Here is an 18,422-nt window from a genome sequence, read left to right on the forward strand (position 1 = left end):
AGACAGGATTTGGTAAAGGATCAGTTTGGGACATGAGGAGTGAAAGAGAAGGCGGTATCAATGATTACAACAGATTTCTAACTTGTACAAGACACACTAAGAAAGAAAATACTGTACATTGGCCAGCTTTTCTGGTTTGTTGTAGGGTGAAAAGCTCATCAGCCTGTCTCTCTCTCTCTCTTTTGTCTATGCAATATGCTTGGAAAAGATGATTTTGGATAAGACAAACAATGAATTGTGAACAGACACTAAAACAATTCTTAGGTAATTTTTCACCCAACTACTGTTAAAGGAAAACATAATAAATTAATCTTTTAAACAAAGCAAGCAATTACATCTTTGTCTAAGAGTTTTGAAACTCAGATTAACCAATTCCCTAGTAGTAAGCAAGCAGTTTTCCATGGGTTATTCCAACTATAATTATCTTTGGTTTTTAAAATAACAAGAGTTAGCACTAGCTCCATAAAATAACAAACATTAGCCTAAGTGGATCTATACAAGGTAGACACGTTACAAGGATTAAGAGACTTAACCATGGGATAAAAGGGCCTGCCTAATCAAACATGACTAGATGACAAAATCAGGAGATTATTAACTTAAAGCTCCTAAACTGTCTCCATTAAGCTTTATTTTAATGAGAATCTAAATTGTGGCTAGGTTTCAGAGTACTTTCTTACCTGTACTTCATTCCAAATGTTTCCATAATGTATGCAATAACAAAGGCAGCACTGAAGAGGGGGAAAAAATTTTTAGAAAAAAACAGAAAACACAACTCATTAATTAAATGCAAGAGAAAGAAAGATTATCTCTAACTTCATACCTCCTGGAGATCCCTGCATTCCCATGGACAAGAACTTTTCCTGAAAAACAAGAAATAGTTATTCTGATAGAAAGATACCTGATTCAGCAGCTAAAATATATTAAAACTATGTATCATACTACAATAAAATAAATCTTTTCTTAAACATTTTGTGTATTTTATATGTACAATTTGGATACTTACTAATTTTCAAATCCTTGAATTTATTTATATTAACTGTGTGGAGATTACAGTAGACTTTTAGGTTAAAGAGATTTAAAGCTGACCCAGAACATGAAAAATAGTTCTATAGAGATATTTAAGAAAGCCTATCCAAATGAAACAAAAAGTTGGGAAAATACAAATTTGGGAAGACATAAATGCAGAATATGAAAGTTGTAATTAAGAAGAATACTAACTAAAAAATTAACTATCATAAATAATCTCCTAAAAATAAACATAAGCTAAGTAAAGGAATATTATTTACCTCCACTTTGTAAGCTCCCATCAATAAATTCTTTAGTCTGAAGGCAAAAGACAATGTGTTATAATAAAACATGTGGAGTAACATAAGCATAAAATACATACATACATACAGTGAAACATATTGAAAATAATTTCCTGATTTATATGAATAAAAATTACCTTATGTCAAAAATCTCCAAAATGCTACAAATACAACTATTACAAGTTTAAATATTAGTTTGAATTTAAGAAATTTGAAGTGTGATTTCTCAAATATTTGGAGATCATAAAAAGGTTTTAAAAATAATAAATTTAAAAAAATATATAATCCCACAATTTTCAGACATAACAAAGTAAAAGTAGTACAGGAGAAAATCATGTTTCATTAAGTTTTAGAACCACAATTAAGAGGTCAAATCATAAATAAATTTTAAATGATATTAAAATATTGATACCTACCATGGGGAAAAAACGTATTATATTTTCAACTGGATTATCTGCAATATCCAAGACTAAATATCTGAAAATAGAATATTTTGTGATAAGCACATTTTCAGATAAAACTCTCTTCATATATAAAAAATATGAAAATTTTTTGGCAACCATGAAAATAATGCAAAACAACTTTCAAAATATCATATTCCCAAGAACCGAGCCATAGATTTTATACTGCTTGAAGGCACAGATAGCATTTAAAGCCTTAAATAACAAGTTAACATTTCTCTGATATCTTAGTATAAAAAAAAATCTATCTGCTTAAAATAGAAAAATCACAAGTAGGAAGAAACCTTCCTCTAGATCAGAGTGGACCTGGAAAATAAAGACAAAAATTGCCTGTTTTCCTTATTGTTATTCTTCTATTTCTACCAACTTCCCTAGGACTAAAAGATTTTTCTCTGGATGGCCCTGCCACCTTTCCTCACAACCCTAGAGAGGACAATTCAGAGGAAGCCCAAAGTCTGAGAGAGAAGAAACTAACCAAAACAGAAGGCAGCAGTCTGACAGAGCCGTGAGTCAAACATTCATTGTTTGAACTAACCTTCAGTAGAGCAACAAGCAACAAAAGACCACCTGTCCTGGAATTTTACACCTTCAAAAACATTTAAAATAAGTCATTTTAAAACACTAGCCTTATTTTGTGAAAAACTTCTATTTCTGGAAATTCCCTGGCGGTTCAGTGGTTAGGACTCGGTGCTTTCACTGCTGGGGCCCTGGGTTCGAACCCTGGTCAGGAAACTAAGATCCCGCAAGCCGCGTGGTACGGCCAAAAATAAAAAATAAAAACTTCCATTTCTAACCTATCCAACACCACCTGTTTATTAACACAACTTAGTTAAGTAATTAAGTTATAAAATTTAAAGTCAATATTGCTTTAATGATCATTTTGGTGGCAGCAACTTCAATAAATTCAGGGCTTATCACACAGAAGCTGTATCCAGGACATTTTGGCACTAAAAACAAAAATTCTATACAAATTAGAAAGCTATATAGTATGGCATTTTAAAATATAACATTTTCATTTTCTTTAATATACACAAGTCTATATGTGTGTATACATAATACACATATACAGTAGAGAAAGTTTAGAAGGAAATATACCAAAATGTTAAAGTTATGTTCCTCTGGGTTGTGGATTTATGGATGACTTTTTAAATATTTTTCTTGGTGTCATTCTGTATTTTCCAACATATCTATAAAGAACAAGTATTTCTTTTGCAATTAGAAAAAATTTGATCTATTTTAGATTACAGATATTCCCTTTTTAAAACTAGTTTTTATTAACTGAAAAATGTGTATACACAGTAAAAAATTCTAACAGTATAAAGACATCTGCAATGAAACCTAGGTCTCTCTACCATCCCAGACCCTAAATTTCCCTTCTCAGAAGTAACTACTGTCAAGTTTCTAGTCTGTCAGTCCAGAAATTTACTATGCATATACAAGAATACATACCTAATGTACTGCATATATTTTTAAACACATGGCTCTGTACCTTGCTGTTTTCATTTAATAAATCTTGAAGATTAGTCCATATGAGCACACATAGAAATATTTCATTCTTTTTCATGGTTACAGTATTCTATTGTGTATTCACACAATATATTTTATAGTCTCTTATACTGATGGACATTCAGGTTGCTTTCATTTTTACAAACAATAAAGCAGAACATTAAAACAGTTTTAACATATATGCTTTTATACAAATATTTCTAGAATGATATCAAAAAAAGAGTTAATAGTAGCTGCCTCCTAGCTAGAGATAGACGAGATAGCTGGGTTTAGGGGAGGAAAGAGACATTTTCCTTATATACCTTTTTGACCCTTTGGCCTTTGTATCATGTGTAATATATGCTTTATTTTTTTAAATGAAGCTAAAACAAAGAACATTAAAAACCATCAGATGCTCAACCTCATCATTTTAAGATAAATGAGAAAGGCAAATTAAAACTACACAAGACACCTTTTTTACTCCAGGAGATTGGGAAAAATTGTTTTATAATTTTGTCTTAGAGAGATACCAAGGAAAGAGTCCCTCTCATTTACTTCACAGTGGGAATGTAAACTGATACAACTCACTGGAGGGCAATTTGTAACATCTATTAAAATTTAAATGCTTACGTTCTTTAATCCAGCAATTCCACCTCTACAAATTTATCCTACTGATATATTCACATATGAATTAAATGATATATACAGGGATACTCACTACATTAGCAAAAGTCTGGAAACAATCTAAATGTCCAACAAGAGGAGATGGGTTGAATAAATTTTAGTACAGTAATACAATGGATTACTGTGCAACTTAAAAAGAATAATGCGGGAGTTCCCTGGTAGCCTTGTGGTTAGGATTCTGGGCTTTCACTGGTCAGGGAACTGAGATCCTGCAAGCTGTGCAGTGTGGGGGGAAAAAAAAAAAAGAAGAATGCAGCTAAGAAATAATATGAAGCAATCTCCAAAATACGTAATTTTTAAAAAAGGCTAACTTGATCTGTAAGAATATGTTTATATATGTAACATACCTCTGGAAACATACTCAAAAACAACGGATACCTGCAGGGAGGAGAATTGAGTATCTAGGGGACAGGAACAGGGAAACCTACTTTTCAGTATACATGTTTTTGAACATTCAGAATTCCACATTCTGTGCATGAATTACTTTTTAAAAATATTTTAAAGGAAGTTTATTCTTTACATGATGTACTTACTGTATGACCCATCTTTATAAAACATATATATACAGGAGAAAAATCCGATATAATAAAATCAACTTGAAATAAAAACATTACATGTTTGCTACCCTTAACATTTTTATAAATTATAGCAACAATTCTTACCTAAATAATTGTTGAAAGTTGGGTTTAATAAAGTTTGCTTCAATATTTTGTCTTATACATATTATATGAGTTATTCCATGTTTCTGTAGTATAGGTAGCTATAAAAAAAAAAGGGAGAGAAATAGTTTAAAATACAAAACATCATCTTATTGTAAAACAGATACTTGAAAATACACAGGACTCAACTTTAGAACTAATGTAGCCACGTCTGAGCTTTAAGTACAGGGGATCAAAGCTAATTTCATAATAACATACCTGAAGTGATCAGCAAAATATTTCAATGATTCAAGGTTAATATACTACATGTCCTCAAACGGCTAATAGGATTATTTTATATCTATAATTTTAGAGCTTGATATGACCTTAAAGATAATTTATTTGGGAAACAATACTACACCTTCATTATATACCTTATTGTACACTTTGACCTTTGTATCATGTACTTTATTACATTACTATACTTTATTACTTATTTATAATTTACATTTATATACTCTTTATTATTTATTTATAACACTATATAGTGGTTAAAGGCATGGGCTTTGGAGTCATGAGAGACCCCAAGCTCTAGATCCCAGCTCTGCTAATGACCTGAGCACTGTGGCTCAATTTTCTCACATGAAAATAAGGAAAACCCTACCTATTCACTGAGTGGTTGTGAGAATTATATAAGAAAATATGTTTGGCATACTGCCTGGAACACACAGCAAGGGTTTTCAGTTAATGTCAGTTACATATATTGACTACAATTTTTATTTTTTAGAGAGGACTACTATGACATAAACAGTTGTTCAACATCACTGATTTCTAGACTACTCCCTGCCTCTCCCAGTACACTTTTTCTACTATAAGCCAGAATTAAGTTATACAATTCACAAAACCCAATTAACCTTTTAGGGTTTAAAAATTCTCCTAAAGTTAAAACTGGCAACTCCAAAGGATATTATATTCTGTGGTGCTTTTGAGCTCTACATTTAAAACAATTTAACATGACAACTCTAAGAACTATCAAATAAATTTTTATTTGCAAGTGACTATAGGTTTCAGTGAAATTTACAGGTGACGTTATTTTAATAGTTAGAACATAAATTCCATGAGAATAAGGACTTTGTTCACCGATTCATGCTAAGTATGTATAAAACAGTGCCTGGAACATAGAACTTGTTCAATAATTATATGTTCAAGAAATGAATGAACAAATCATGAAGAATCAGAATTAATAACCTTGAGTTTTCTATTTTCAGTTTATAATCCTATATATTAAATTCCCTTTCTGTAATAAACAGTCCGGAACAGCAATACTAATAATTCATGAAAGAAGTCAAAGAATAATTTCTATTTGTTATAGACTGAATGTTTGTGTCTCCCTAAAATTCCTATGTTGAAGCCCTAACCTTCAAGGTAACAGTATTAGTTGGTGGGGCCTTTGGGAGGTAATTAGATATAGATGAGGCCATGAGGGTGGAGCACCCATGATGGAATTAGTGCCCTTATAAGAAAAGGAAGAGACATCAGAGCTTCTTCTCTCTGCCATGTGAGGATATATCAAGAAGGCAGCAAACCAAGAAGAGGGCCCTCACCAAAACCTAACCATGCTGGCACTCTCATCTCAAACCTCCCAGCCTCCAGAACTGTGAGAAATAAATGTCGGTTGTTGAAGCCATCCAGTCTATGGTATTTATTACAGCAGCCTAAGCTAAGAAAATGTGGTTTTTAAATGTTAATTTTTGCAGCTAGGTTTCCTATGTCTGGTATAGATTAGAGTTCAATTATCTTTGTATTTCTTGAATACATCCTGAGACAGGGGAAAGGAGGTAAGCATTTGGTAGGATTAACAGTGAATCAATGGGGACTTCCCTGGTGGTCCAATGGTTAAGACTTCACCTTCCAATGCAGGGGGTACATGTTCGATCCCTGGTTGGGGAGCTAAGATCCCACATGCCTCGTGGCCAAAAAGCCAAAAAAACATAAAAAAAGAAGGAATACTGTAACAAATTCAATAAAAACTTAAAAAAAAAAAATGGTCCACATCAAAAAAAAATCTTAAAAAAAAATAATAAATCAGTGTTCCATATTCACATTTACGGAAACTCCAAAGTAAATTCAATATTCATTCCTTTGTTTATGATTGATCTATGATATGTGAAGTTTTCATATCTACTCTATTAATGTGAGAAACTACAAGAAGACATATATAAAATTAGGGATAAAAACATGTTTTAACAAGCCTGGAAGGCACATTAGATTACTAAGTGAAAAACAAACCTTAAGATAGAACACAAAAGTAATAGCACACAAAACAGTTTTTATTTTTCAACAGACTTTCATTTATACAAAGCAAATTATGACCTTATCTCATACCTACAAACAACAGAAAAATTTTAGAAAAAGAAATGGTTCACTACTTACAAAGAACCTAAATATGTCCCTTTTATTAAAACTGTATTTGAATGTAATAAAAGATAGGCTAAACTAAGTGAGTTTATTAGAACAGGAGTTTATTCCCTAAGGTTTCTTTATCTCCGTTATTCTTTTTTTATTTTTTTGGATGATGAAATGAAAAGAAATATGGGCTGTACTATAATGACTCATGGTGGGAAATAATCAAATTGTGCCATAGAAGCTTTTCTTCAGTCTAATGAGACTATGGTGAAATTAGGGGGAAGGGATTTTGAGACGATAGATCTGTAAACAAACATTTATAAATTAATGTGAGAAAGAGTATAACAGGTATATTTATAAAGTGCAGTGAGAATACAAAAAGCAAATAGTCTAAAATCATCCTGAAGGCCAGTATTTGTGAATATTACATTACTTGGGCATAACTTTGTTTTCACAAAGTAAGTCACAGTTAATTCTATAGTTTTCTACCATATTCTTTCCTTAGTATTTATTTACATAGATATTTTTTTATCCATGCCCCACCTTTCCAACTTAGCTGTAGGCCATCAAAATGACTATGGTTACTCTTAGATAGTCCTCAACAGTCAAAAAGCCTTCCAATACCAAAAGGAATGACATTAACTTTAAAAAACTCCCAATCACCTAAAATTCGTAAATACATCAAATTATTTCATAAAAGCTTTAAATTCTACAGTTTTTATAAAACCTACTGCAGGTAAGTATCATACACAAGAACACTGACTTCTAAATAGGCAGGTTACTAGGGAAAACATTTGTGATATAATGTTTCACATTATAATTCAGAGAGAATTAGCACTGTCATAATTCATAGGGCTGAATCCTCTAGAAGTGACAAGAACACTGTTACATATATTTGAATGAGATCTACCCTTTTAACTGTGTAACTGAAGAAATACATTTCAGGTTAACTATATAGGACATCTAGATATATAGTACAATACTTTACAACCTGGAACATCCATACCTCTAAAGTCTGGAAGAACAGAAGATTTGAGTCACTTCAATTAAAATATGTGGGTGTGTATGAGTGCATTCATACTCTCTTACCCTTTAACTAAAATGTTAAATAACCTTATTTTGGGATTTAATTGTATCTCATATTTTTCAGAAACTATGATTAGCAATTATAGATGTCTAACATCTTAGAGGGTAAATAAATTATTAAAGGTCAGTTTTTGGTAAGTCTTTTAAATACATGGATTTCATGAGGAAAAAAATACAAAAACTCATTTGTGATTTGTGGTTAAACATGAGAATCACTGGTCCAGTAAAATTTGGAAAGAAATAGGTGCTCCAGAGTGACAACTACTGTTAATATGCAATATCGGTGCACCCTTCCTCAAATAAAACTCTTTCTACTAAAAAAATTTACTCCAAATAGTTGGTTAATAAGGTCTCTTGATGAATCTAATCTAAAGTTCTTACCTTGCTTTTCATGGCAGAAGAATATGGGCCTAAAAATAATCCAGGCAAAATTTCCTAGGAAAAAAAATTGAGCTATTTACCATCAGCAATTTAAATCTATACAAAATATGTACCATATAAGTGGATTAGCTGAGTGTTTTCATAGCTGTTATAATAATTTGTTAAAAAGCCTGTTATTTAGGGAGTATTTTCTAGCCACACTGAGCAAATGATTGGGAAGAGAAATGCAGATGTGCTTTATATAATCAAATGACACATTTAAAGTTTAAATGTAGTTCTGAAAAGTCAGGTATTTGAACTTCCATAGTGCTTTTTATAAGCAGTTTGAGTAGAATTACTATATTGTATTGTTGTCTTTTAGATTACTAAAACACCCCTAATTTTACTTCTATTCTCTGCTATAGTTTAGAAATAAAATTAGGTATAAAGAAAATCATCCCTTTGGAATTACACAAAACATTATTCAGTCAAATCAAAAGTAATACAAGATAAAACAAGATTACAACTTTTACCTATGTAAAGTATTATTGCAAAGCTTAAAAAAAAAAAAGACTATTGACTATTGACAGAGTCTCAGCAATTTAAATAAATAACTTCTGAATGGTGAATTAAAATTTATTCTATGTGAATTCAATATAGAAAGCTTTCAATGTGAATTCCATGTGAATTCAATATAGAAAGTTTTTAGTATATAGAGTATATATCATACTCTATATACTAATATAATTTTGTAGTTCGGTTCTATGGGACATCAGAATTATTTGTGTATAGGTGTGATTTCTTCTAATAGCTTCTTGTGGGCAGAAACTAAATTTTACTCATATTTGCATTCCCCATAGCACCAAGTAAAACGCCCCACAGGTAATCACATATTTTTAAAAAGTGAATTTTCACAAAGAGAGAAAGGGAACAGATTTTTAGAAGTCAAGAGATTCCTGAGAAGGGGAGACATTGCTTGATCTTGGGAGTAGCAAAGTTGAAATGCAAAACAAAAAAAGTACTGCTATGTGGGTTAGCTATCACTAATTCATTCATTCCATACTGTGAGTATTCAACTCAATCTTCTGGAGAACTTCACTATGAAAGTTGACTGGGAATCAGACACAAAGATGAGCAATTAGTCAAAAGGGTGATGTGCTTTACAGTCAACTCTCCTGAGTTTATCTAAGCTAGACAAACACAGAAAGTAAACTGCTTTCAGAAATAATACAAATATCGTACCCAATTTTTCAGATGAAGAAAAACAAAGTGACTCATTAAGCACAAACATATATTACTATGCCCATGGTTCTAATCTAAGAAAGAAATTTCATCTCCCATCTTTTTAAGAGCCACGATTAACTTTAAATATGTTAATATTTAAAATACTCAATGATGAACCTACAGATCATGAATCAACAGGACTCAAATCTTTTGTGAAATTAGGTTAAATTATTCAACAATGATAGTAACAGTAATACAGGCTGGCTGGAATAAATGAGAAGGTTGTCATACCTGCATCTCTCGTCTCATAGGGTAGGTCCACTCCTTAAAAATGGAAAGAAAACATAAGAAAAGTAAATAACATTATGAAAAATGTCACCCAATTAAAAGTTAAAGATGTAATATACAAGTGTATGGATTTTTTAAAAATACATTATACTTATAGAATATTCTATAAAAATAGCAGATTCAATTGGCTTCACAAACACCTGAAAATTTAAGTGACAAGAAAACAACAATTAAGGTAATTCTTTAAATAACTGGGCTTCCAAAATTATGATTATGTTACTTTATAATGGATGGAATAGTTCAATAATAATAAGGATAGGTATTCCAGAAGTTTCTCTCAAAAATGATCCTCTAAATCAGAGATGTCAAATAGACTTTTTGTCATTCGTGCCAACTCTAACCAACTGGCAGTAGATAGCTAAAACCCTATGTGGAGAAAGACTCAAGGAAGGAAAGAGTGCTGTGGTCATTGAGCAATATCTGCAATGATGAAAGAACAGAATGTGATAGGTATTTATTTGTCATTCCTGATCTAAACTGCCAGATGCTCATCAAACAGCCTTTCCCATATCTCACTTGGGCTTAAGATTCTGTCTAGTTCAAGTTCCTTTACAGATACACTTCACCGAAGTACAGAGTTCATTCTTGGAATGCAGACCAAGATAAAGAAGTTGGAAAATAATGCAAAATGCCAATGCAAAATGGCAAAAGACAGAAAATATTTTAAAAGAAAAAGAAAAAAGCTATTACAGTGAATTGAAATGAAGAATCAAATATAGGACAGATAGTCCTCATTTGTAAATGGACTACATTCCAAAAGTTTCTAGTTTGGTTGCTTAAAACTCAGAATTATAAATAGTAATTAGGTTTCTAAAGTTAAAACTGCAAAAAGTTAAAAAAAAAAACACCTTTTTATTTTGAAATAATTTTAGAATTACAGAAAAGTTGAAAAAAATAGTACAAGGAATTCCCTTTACCCTCCATCCAGATTCCCCAAGTCAGAAAAGTATTTTTAACATATAAGGTAGAAATGTTATATCTCTGTAATGGAAAGAGAGAATAGTACTCCTACAAAGACAGTCAGCATTTTTTTTAAAATAGAGAAACAAAATACATTTTTCGTTTTTAATCTTGAAAATTGGTCTCAGCAATGTAGTAGAAGCGGACTATAAACCCTGAGAAACCATCTATGAAATGACTGTTAAAATATATTTTTAAAAGTATCTTTAAATGCACAGCTGAACTAAGAAGTGAGGGAAATCCCCAGAGAGACACACACTCATGAACACAAGAAAGCACAAACACAGCAAGGGTAGTAAGCACTGAAACAGAGCATACTGAGAAGATCTGCTAGTCTTTTCATGGCCTTATATTTCTTTCTGTTCTTTTAAAATGTAGGTATAAAAGAACTTATAATGAGGTGTTAAAATGCCCAAATCTGAATGTAGAGCTCAATCAATTTTTACAAACATACATACCCATATGATCACCACTCAGACGAAGATTTCCACCATCCCAGAAAGTTCCCTCATTCTTCTTTTCAGTCAATATCTCCTGTTTTCAGAGGTGACCACTAACTTCCATCACTACAGATTTTAGTTTTGTCTGTTCTGGAACTTCACGTAAATGGAATCATACAGCAGTACTATTTTATGTCTGGTTTATCTCACTCAGCCTGACGTCCGTGAGATTCATCCATGTTGTTGTGTATATCAGTAGTTTGTTCCTTTTCACTGCTGTGCAGTATACTAGTGTATAAATATTCCACAATTTACTCACTCTCCTGTTGGTGGGGATTTAAGTAGCTTCCAGGTTTTGGCAATTATGAATAAAGGTGCAATGAAAACTCTTTTATATGCTCTTTGGTGGACATATGCATTTATTGCTCTTGGATATATAAGTGGCAATGGAATGACTAAATCACAGAGTAGGCCTATATTTGGCTTTACTAGACACTGTCAAAAGTTTTAGAAGAGCAATTTACACTCTCACCAGGAATGTATGGGAGTTCTAGTTGTTCCACATCCTCATGATGGCCTTAATTTTAAATGGCACGGCACATGAGACAAAGCCTAGGACCTGCTCAAAGTCAGATCATGACCAAAAAGCTGGGACCCCCAAAGGGCAACACCCTCAGTGAAAGATAAAGTGGAGGGAGTGGGGCCTCACTTCATCCCCATAAAAATGAGTACTCTTGCCTTTCCTAGCTTTGGTTCTGAGTAGGTGGTGGTGGTGGTAGTAGTGGGGTGGGGTCTTCCTAACCAATCTGGTCTTCACTCTGGTTTGGCATTAGAATGCAATTATCTTTGTGAGGCCAAGTGAAAATTTAATGTCAAGTGGTCCTGGGTAAATAGTGTCCATGGGTTCCTGGGAGAAGCAAATGCATTTTCTCTCTGGAGGAACATACCCTAAACCTAGATCAGAAGTAATTCAAACAGATAGGTTCCAACGAACTCGCAATATAAAATTCATTAAAAAAAAAAAAAGATGAAACGAATCACCATGAAAAGCGATACAACTGAATCACAGCCACAAAGACGGCAGATATTAATTACAACAATGAAAAATACAACACATTTAATATATTTAAAGAAATAAGAGTACCATAAGTATGACCAAAAATTAAGAAACTAATTTTTAAGGGAGCCAAAAGGAATATGTAGAACTGAAAAAGTATAACTGAAATGAAAAGTCAACAGATAGGCTAAACAGAAGGACACAGAGAGAGAATCTGTGAACTGGAAAACAGAACTAATGAAATGACCTAAATTCAGAGATGGAAAATATGAGCAGTTAATAGACATATAAGATAGAATTAAATGGTCTAACATCCATAGAATCTAAGTTCCAGAAGGAGGGGTGAGAAAATAAAGGAGAGATATTACACCAGATATTAATGAGAATTTTCCGAAAGTAGTTAAAGATACCTCAGAAATAGGCAGCCCAGTAAATCCCAAGCAGGATAAAGGAAAGAAATGCACAGGTAAACAGTGAAACAGCAGCACAGCAAACACAGAAAGGAGAATTTCTTTTTCCAGACTAAAAGCAAATAGAAGACTGGAAAAGAATAGAGGCCAGAAGACCTACATATATGCAGTCAATTACTTTTCCTGAAAGACACCAAGGCAATTCAATGCAGAAAGAAAAGTCTTTCAACAAGTGGTGCTGGAACAACTGGATAAATGTCTGGAAAATAAAACGAATCTTGATCCGGACCACACGTGTGTGTGTGCATGCACATGCACATGCATGCGAGCACACACACACACACACAAACATCTCATCTGTCTTCATTGCTGTATCTATTTCCAGCACTTGATGACAGTACCTGGCACATAGTAGGCACTCAATAAATAATTGTTCAATGAACAAAAAAAAGTGTGTGTGTGTGTGTGTGTGTATAAACATAAGTGCAAAAATGATATAACTTCTAGAAGAAAACATAGGAGAATATCTTTGCAACCTTGGGAAAAGGAAAGATGTCTTAAAGAGGGCACAAAAGGTACTAAGCACAAAGGGAAAAAAACAATTTAGTAAATTCGATTTCATGAAAATTAAAAACTTCTGCTCAAGGAAATACACTGCTAAGAAAATGAAAGATCAAGCCACAGACTGAAAGAAAACATTTGTAATACATATATCCAACAAAAGACTTGTATCCAAAATACAAAAATACACACCAACAATAAAGTGAAAACATAATTTTTAAAATGGGCAAAGAAGTAGACAGACATCTCATTATGGAAGATATCTAAATGGCCAATATCACATGAAAATATGCTCAACATTAGGGAAATTCAAATTATATTAAAACAACAAATTCAAATTCAAAGCATAGGATACCATTACATATCCACAATTGACTAAAGTTAAAAAGTGACAACACCAAATGTTAGTAATGACGTGGAGCAACTGGGACTTTCAAACACTGCTGAGTATAAAATGAAATGTTAATAATACACTTACCCGATTAATCTAGCAATTCCACTACTAAGATTTACCAAAGAGAAATGAAAACATACGTCCACAAAAAGACTTGTACAAAAATATTCAAAGTAGCTTTATTCATCATAACCCCAAATAACCCAAATGTCTATCCATGGTATACTCATACAATGAAACAGTACTCAGCAATGAAAAAGAATCAACTACCCATAAACACAATATAGATGAATTTCACAGGTATTATGTTCAGTGAAAGAAGCCATAAACAAAACAGTCCATTTTGCATGATTCAATTTATATGAAGTTCAAGAACAGACAAAACTAAACTATGGTTACAGAAATCATCATATTTGTTGCCTAATGTTGGGTGGGGTAGGGGTTGCCTGGAAATGGATATGAGGTAACTTTCTATGTTGGGAGAAATGGTCTACATCTTGATACAAGCAGTAGATACACTGGTGTATATATTTAACAAAACTCACTGAATTGTACATTTAATATCTGTGCATTACACTCTATGTAAATTTTATCTCTATTAAAAAAAGAGAGCATCCAGACAAAAAAGATAGATTACATATAAAGGAAAGACAATATGACTGACCCTGACTTCTCAACTACAAGAATGGAAAGGCAGAAGACAGAGGAACAATACATTCAAAGTGGTGAAATAAATAATTGTTAGTTTAGAATATATATTGAGAAAATCGTCTTTCAAGAACAAGAGTGAAATAAAAGACAATTCCATACAAACAAACAAACAAAAGAGAGTTTACTACCAGCAGACTCTTATTAAAGGAACTTCTAAAAGATGTTTTTTTGAAGAAAAGGTACTACTGTCTCTATTTTACATTTCTATTTTAGGTACAGAGAGCCTACATAACCTGACTTCAAGTTCACGTAGTCTGACTCTAGAGTCCATTCTCTTAATCGCTACACTATACAGCCTCTCAATGTAAGAATGAACTATAAGGCAAACATATAGTTATCTTTAAACAAATACTGACTACATAAAATAATAATAATGATTAGTTTATAGCGATTAATAGAATAGAAAAAAGTATATAATTTACAAGCCAGTAGAGGGGGAAATGTAATCAAACTGTACAGACTGAATGTTTACCTGCTTTGTTAACTTACCAATATGTTACAACTTTTTTATATTGAAAAACTGTTAAAGAAGTTAGGTCAAATATTCTTGTCATTTTAGTCACAGAACCGCTAACCATTGAACACAGTGCCTGCCAGAGAATAAGCACTGAGGAGATCCACGGTACTAGATTCTATGGATCTTATTTCTTTCTCTTTTCTTTTCTTTTTCTTTCTTTTTTTTTTTTTTTTTAAAGATTCTCTAGTAGTCTAACAGTCAGCCTTATCTTCCGGAAAAAACTGGTCAGAGCTGTGAGAAAGAAGAAAGCGATTAAAGAAATGTGTACTTTTGAGTTTACCTAAAATGAAATCTCTACATTATGTGTGATGAAAGAAGAAAAACAGAGGAACATATATAGGGAAATGGTGTACATATATTCCAGGGAATACTACGCAATATGCCAGATGGCACTTAAAGCCACAGGATAAACATGTGCTTCTTTCTGGTGTATTAATTTTATCAGAAGTTTTGTTTTTTGTTTTTTTGTTTTCCTGGAGAAAAAAAGTATTTTCACTGACCACTAATTTAAAACATTAAAACAAACATGAACATATGGAATAGAATGCAAAATTTACACGAATTTTTAAGTGAAACAGGCTTCAAATAAATTTTGAGCTTCTCATAAGGTTGTATTCAATAGAACATGTATGCTGTATTTATAGAAGAAATATTACAGGAGTAAAAAGCAAGCTGTATAGAAGAGAATGAAAAATTACTCCTATTCACAGGACAGACAAGCATGCAGCCTACTTTAGTGAGCATGACTTGCTGTAATAGGCAATACTCCTGATCTCAGGAGTTTACCCTCTTTGTTTATCTAGCTCTGATTACTACCTACAGAACAAATCTTAAACCTGCCTTGTCTACCAATTCTGCCTTTAATGTACTACATCAAGATTTTGAAAGTCATTCATGCTTACAGTCGTGCTCTACCAGACACATATCTGTCTGAACATGCCTCTAATAACCAAGTCTTGGGTGTATCACACTCAATCTCAACCTGCCCACAGTTCCTAAAATCCATCAATTTAGAGATGGGAGTATTAATGGGTCAGACTCCCATTATAACTGCCAATGATCTATTCTGAATTACTATTGTAGATAACTAGTAGAATCAACTTCCCAAGCTTCAATGATTAGCAAAGCAGTCCAACTATATTTCTCAAACCAAAGCAAGCCTGCTAAGCTAAAATATCCTTAATTGTGAAATACACCATGCTTCTGACAGAAATTCACAAGTGAAAATCCTTCCATCATCAATATGAGATAGAAGGTACCACATACTAAAACACCCTTCAGGCTCTCTTCTTCCTTCTCAAGAAAATGCAGTTACACGATCTATAAAATCACACTTAGGGGACAGGAAAAAATGCTATAAAAATGTTCAAAGACCAATAAACAAATAAATAAATTCACCAAAGGACACAGGCTGTAACCTATAAAAACTTAATTCTTATCATCAGATGGATTAGGGTGGTTGAAACATGTAACTTTTAGAAATACCAAGAGGATTTTTTTTTTTTTATACAGGTTGGGGGAGTTCAGGAAAAAACAAAACATCAGAATACTATACCTGAGCTGGTACACTTCACAAAACAGAAAAAGTAGTATTACAGTTTCTCTCCTCCAAAAAAAACAGTCCTCTTCAGAATAAGCTCTTTCCTTTAGTTCCCATGCCTAACTCAAGCTTTACTTAAACCAAAGGACCAAAAGAGATTTTTACTCAAAAATGAGAGGGTTGGGGGGATATGGAGAAACAGAGGGGCATTTAAGTAAGATGCTTCTAAATCAGTTATTCCTAAACCTGGCTGCCATTAGAATTATCTAGCTCCACCTTAAACCAATTAAATCAGAAGAGGGGCCCAGGCATGGTTATTTTAAAAGTTCCTTGGGTGATTCTACTCTACAGTCAGGTTAAAAAAGCACCATTCTAAACTTAAAGGAGCTAGGAGAGGGATCCTCAGTCAGACACATTAAGCAACTCCTATTTTTGATTCTGTACTAAGAGAATCAAACGAGAAAAGAAAATGGAAAGGCTAACATTTAAGCTGCCAAACTGCAGCTGAAAAAAATATGTCACTTTCTATCTGAAAAGAAGATAAAACATTAATTCTTGAATTATAAAAGCAACAGCCCTACCTATGTAACTAATTTGTTTAAAAATTGTTACTGTACGCTGCTTTTTTTCTTCACATGTAAAAAAATCTACTGTAATCTTGCCACAAGTAAGACTCTACTATTAAAACTAATCAAGATTCTTTCATTAAGTCAAAAAACATTCGTCAAGCTTATGATATATATCAGACACTGTTAAATGAAAGAAACAGTGGCAAATAAGACAGAAATTTATTGGTGACCAAGCCTCCTTATGAAACTTTTAGGCTATAGTGGAAAATAGACATTGATCAAAATTATAAGTATGATAACTGTTACAAAGTTAGGTATAAAAGTAAAAGTAGCAAGTGCTACAGAGGTTTTTAAACCTGGGGGATTGAACTAGTCTGGAGAATGAGAGAGGGGACAGCAGGAATTGGCAAAATCAGGGAAAGTTTCTCTGAAGAAACGATGCCTCAAGTGAGATCTAACCCAAGAGCAAACAGTTAATGAGGAGAGGGCAAGGGGAATGCTGGCAGTTATGGTAGGGGAAAATAGTAACGTAAAGGTCCTGAGATAGGGGGAAAACATTGAAGCATTCCAGAAACTGAGAGAAGATGACTATGGATAGGGCACACGGAGAATGGAGCAAGGGGAAGAGTAGCTCATAATGAGATTAGAGAGGCAGGTGATGCCAGTTCACATGGGACCATGCTGATGACGTTAAGGGTTTGAACTTCATCCTCAAAACAATGGTTCTGAAAAACCTAGGGGCAGGACAGGAATAAAGATGCAGACGTAGAGAATGGACTTGAGGACATGGGGAGGGGGAAGGGTAAGCTGGGACGAAGTGAGAGAGTGGCATGGACATATATACACTACCAAATGTAAAACAGATAGCTAGTGGGAAGCAGCCGCATAGCACAGGGAGATCAGCTGGTGGTTTGTGACCACCTAGAGGGGTGGGATAGGGAGGGTGGGAGGGAGACGCAAGAGGGAGGAGATATGCGGATATATGTATATGTATAGCTGATTCACTTTGTTATAAAGCAGAAACACACTACTGTAAAGCAATTATACTCCAATAAAGATGTTTAAAAAAAAAACAATGGGAAATCACAGCAGTTTTAAAGGAATGATGATCTTTTTGCAAACCCATCTAAACACAGCTAAATTTCTGCTAACAACTATCCTGTAAAGAGTGCTCTAACCAGTATTTCACGAAACTTAGAAGTAATATTTTTATAGAAGTGACAGGATCATCAAGCTACCATAGCCTGATCACAACAATCATTAA

At 33.1% G+C, this 18,422-nt stretch overlaps 1 protein-coding gene across 4 annotated transcripts in view; it reads right to left on the bottom strand.

Annotated features, from left to right (window-relative positions):
* The window catches only part of STYX (serine/threonine/tyrosine interacting protein), a 36,689-nt gene that overhangs the window by 15,643 nt on the left and 2,624 nt on the right, over positions 1–18,422 (bottom strand). For 2 of the 4 annotated variants that reach the window (XM_082450897.1, XM_082450898.1), the window contains exons 2-8: positions 9,943–9,975; positions 8,449–8,502; positions 4,600–4,697; positions 1,724–1,784; positions 1,287–1,323; positions 821–860; positions 678–728 (exon numbers count right to left, since the gene is read on the bottom strand). In XM_082450897.1, coding sequence (XP_082307023.1) covers positions 678–728; positions 821–860; positions 1,287–1,323; positions 1,724–1,784; positions 4,600–4,697; positions 8,449–8,502; positions 9,943–9,975 — 374 coding nt within the window. The remainder of the gene's footprint in view (positions 1–677; positions 729–820; positions 861–1,286; positions 1,324–1,723; positions 1,785–4,599; positions 4,698–8,448; positions 8,503–9,942; positions 9,976–18,422) is intronic. The other 2 variants (XM_082450900.1, XM_082450899.1) reach the window with 2 other exon arrangements.

This window comes from Balaenoptera physalus (genome assembly GCF_965194825.1).
Source record: "Balaenoptera physalus genome assembly, chromosome: 2".
Taxonomy (NCBI): domain Eukaryota; kingdom Metazoa; phylum Chordata; class Mammalia; order Artiodactyla; family Balaenopteridae; genus Balaenoptera; species Balaenoptera physalus.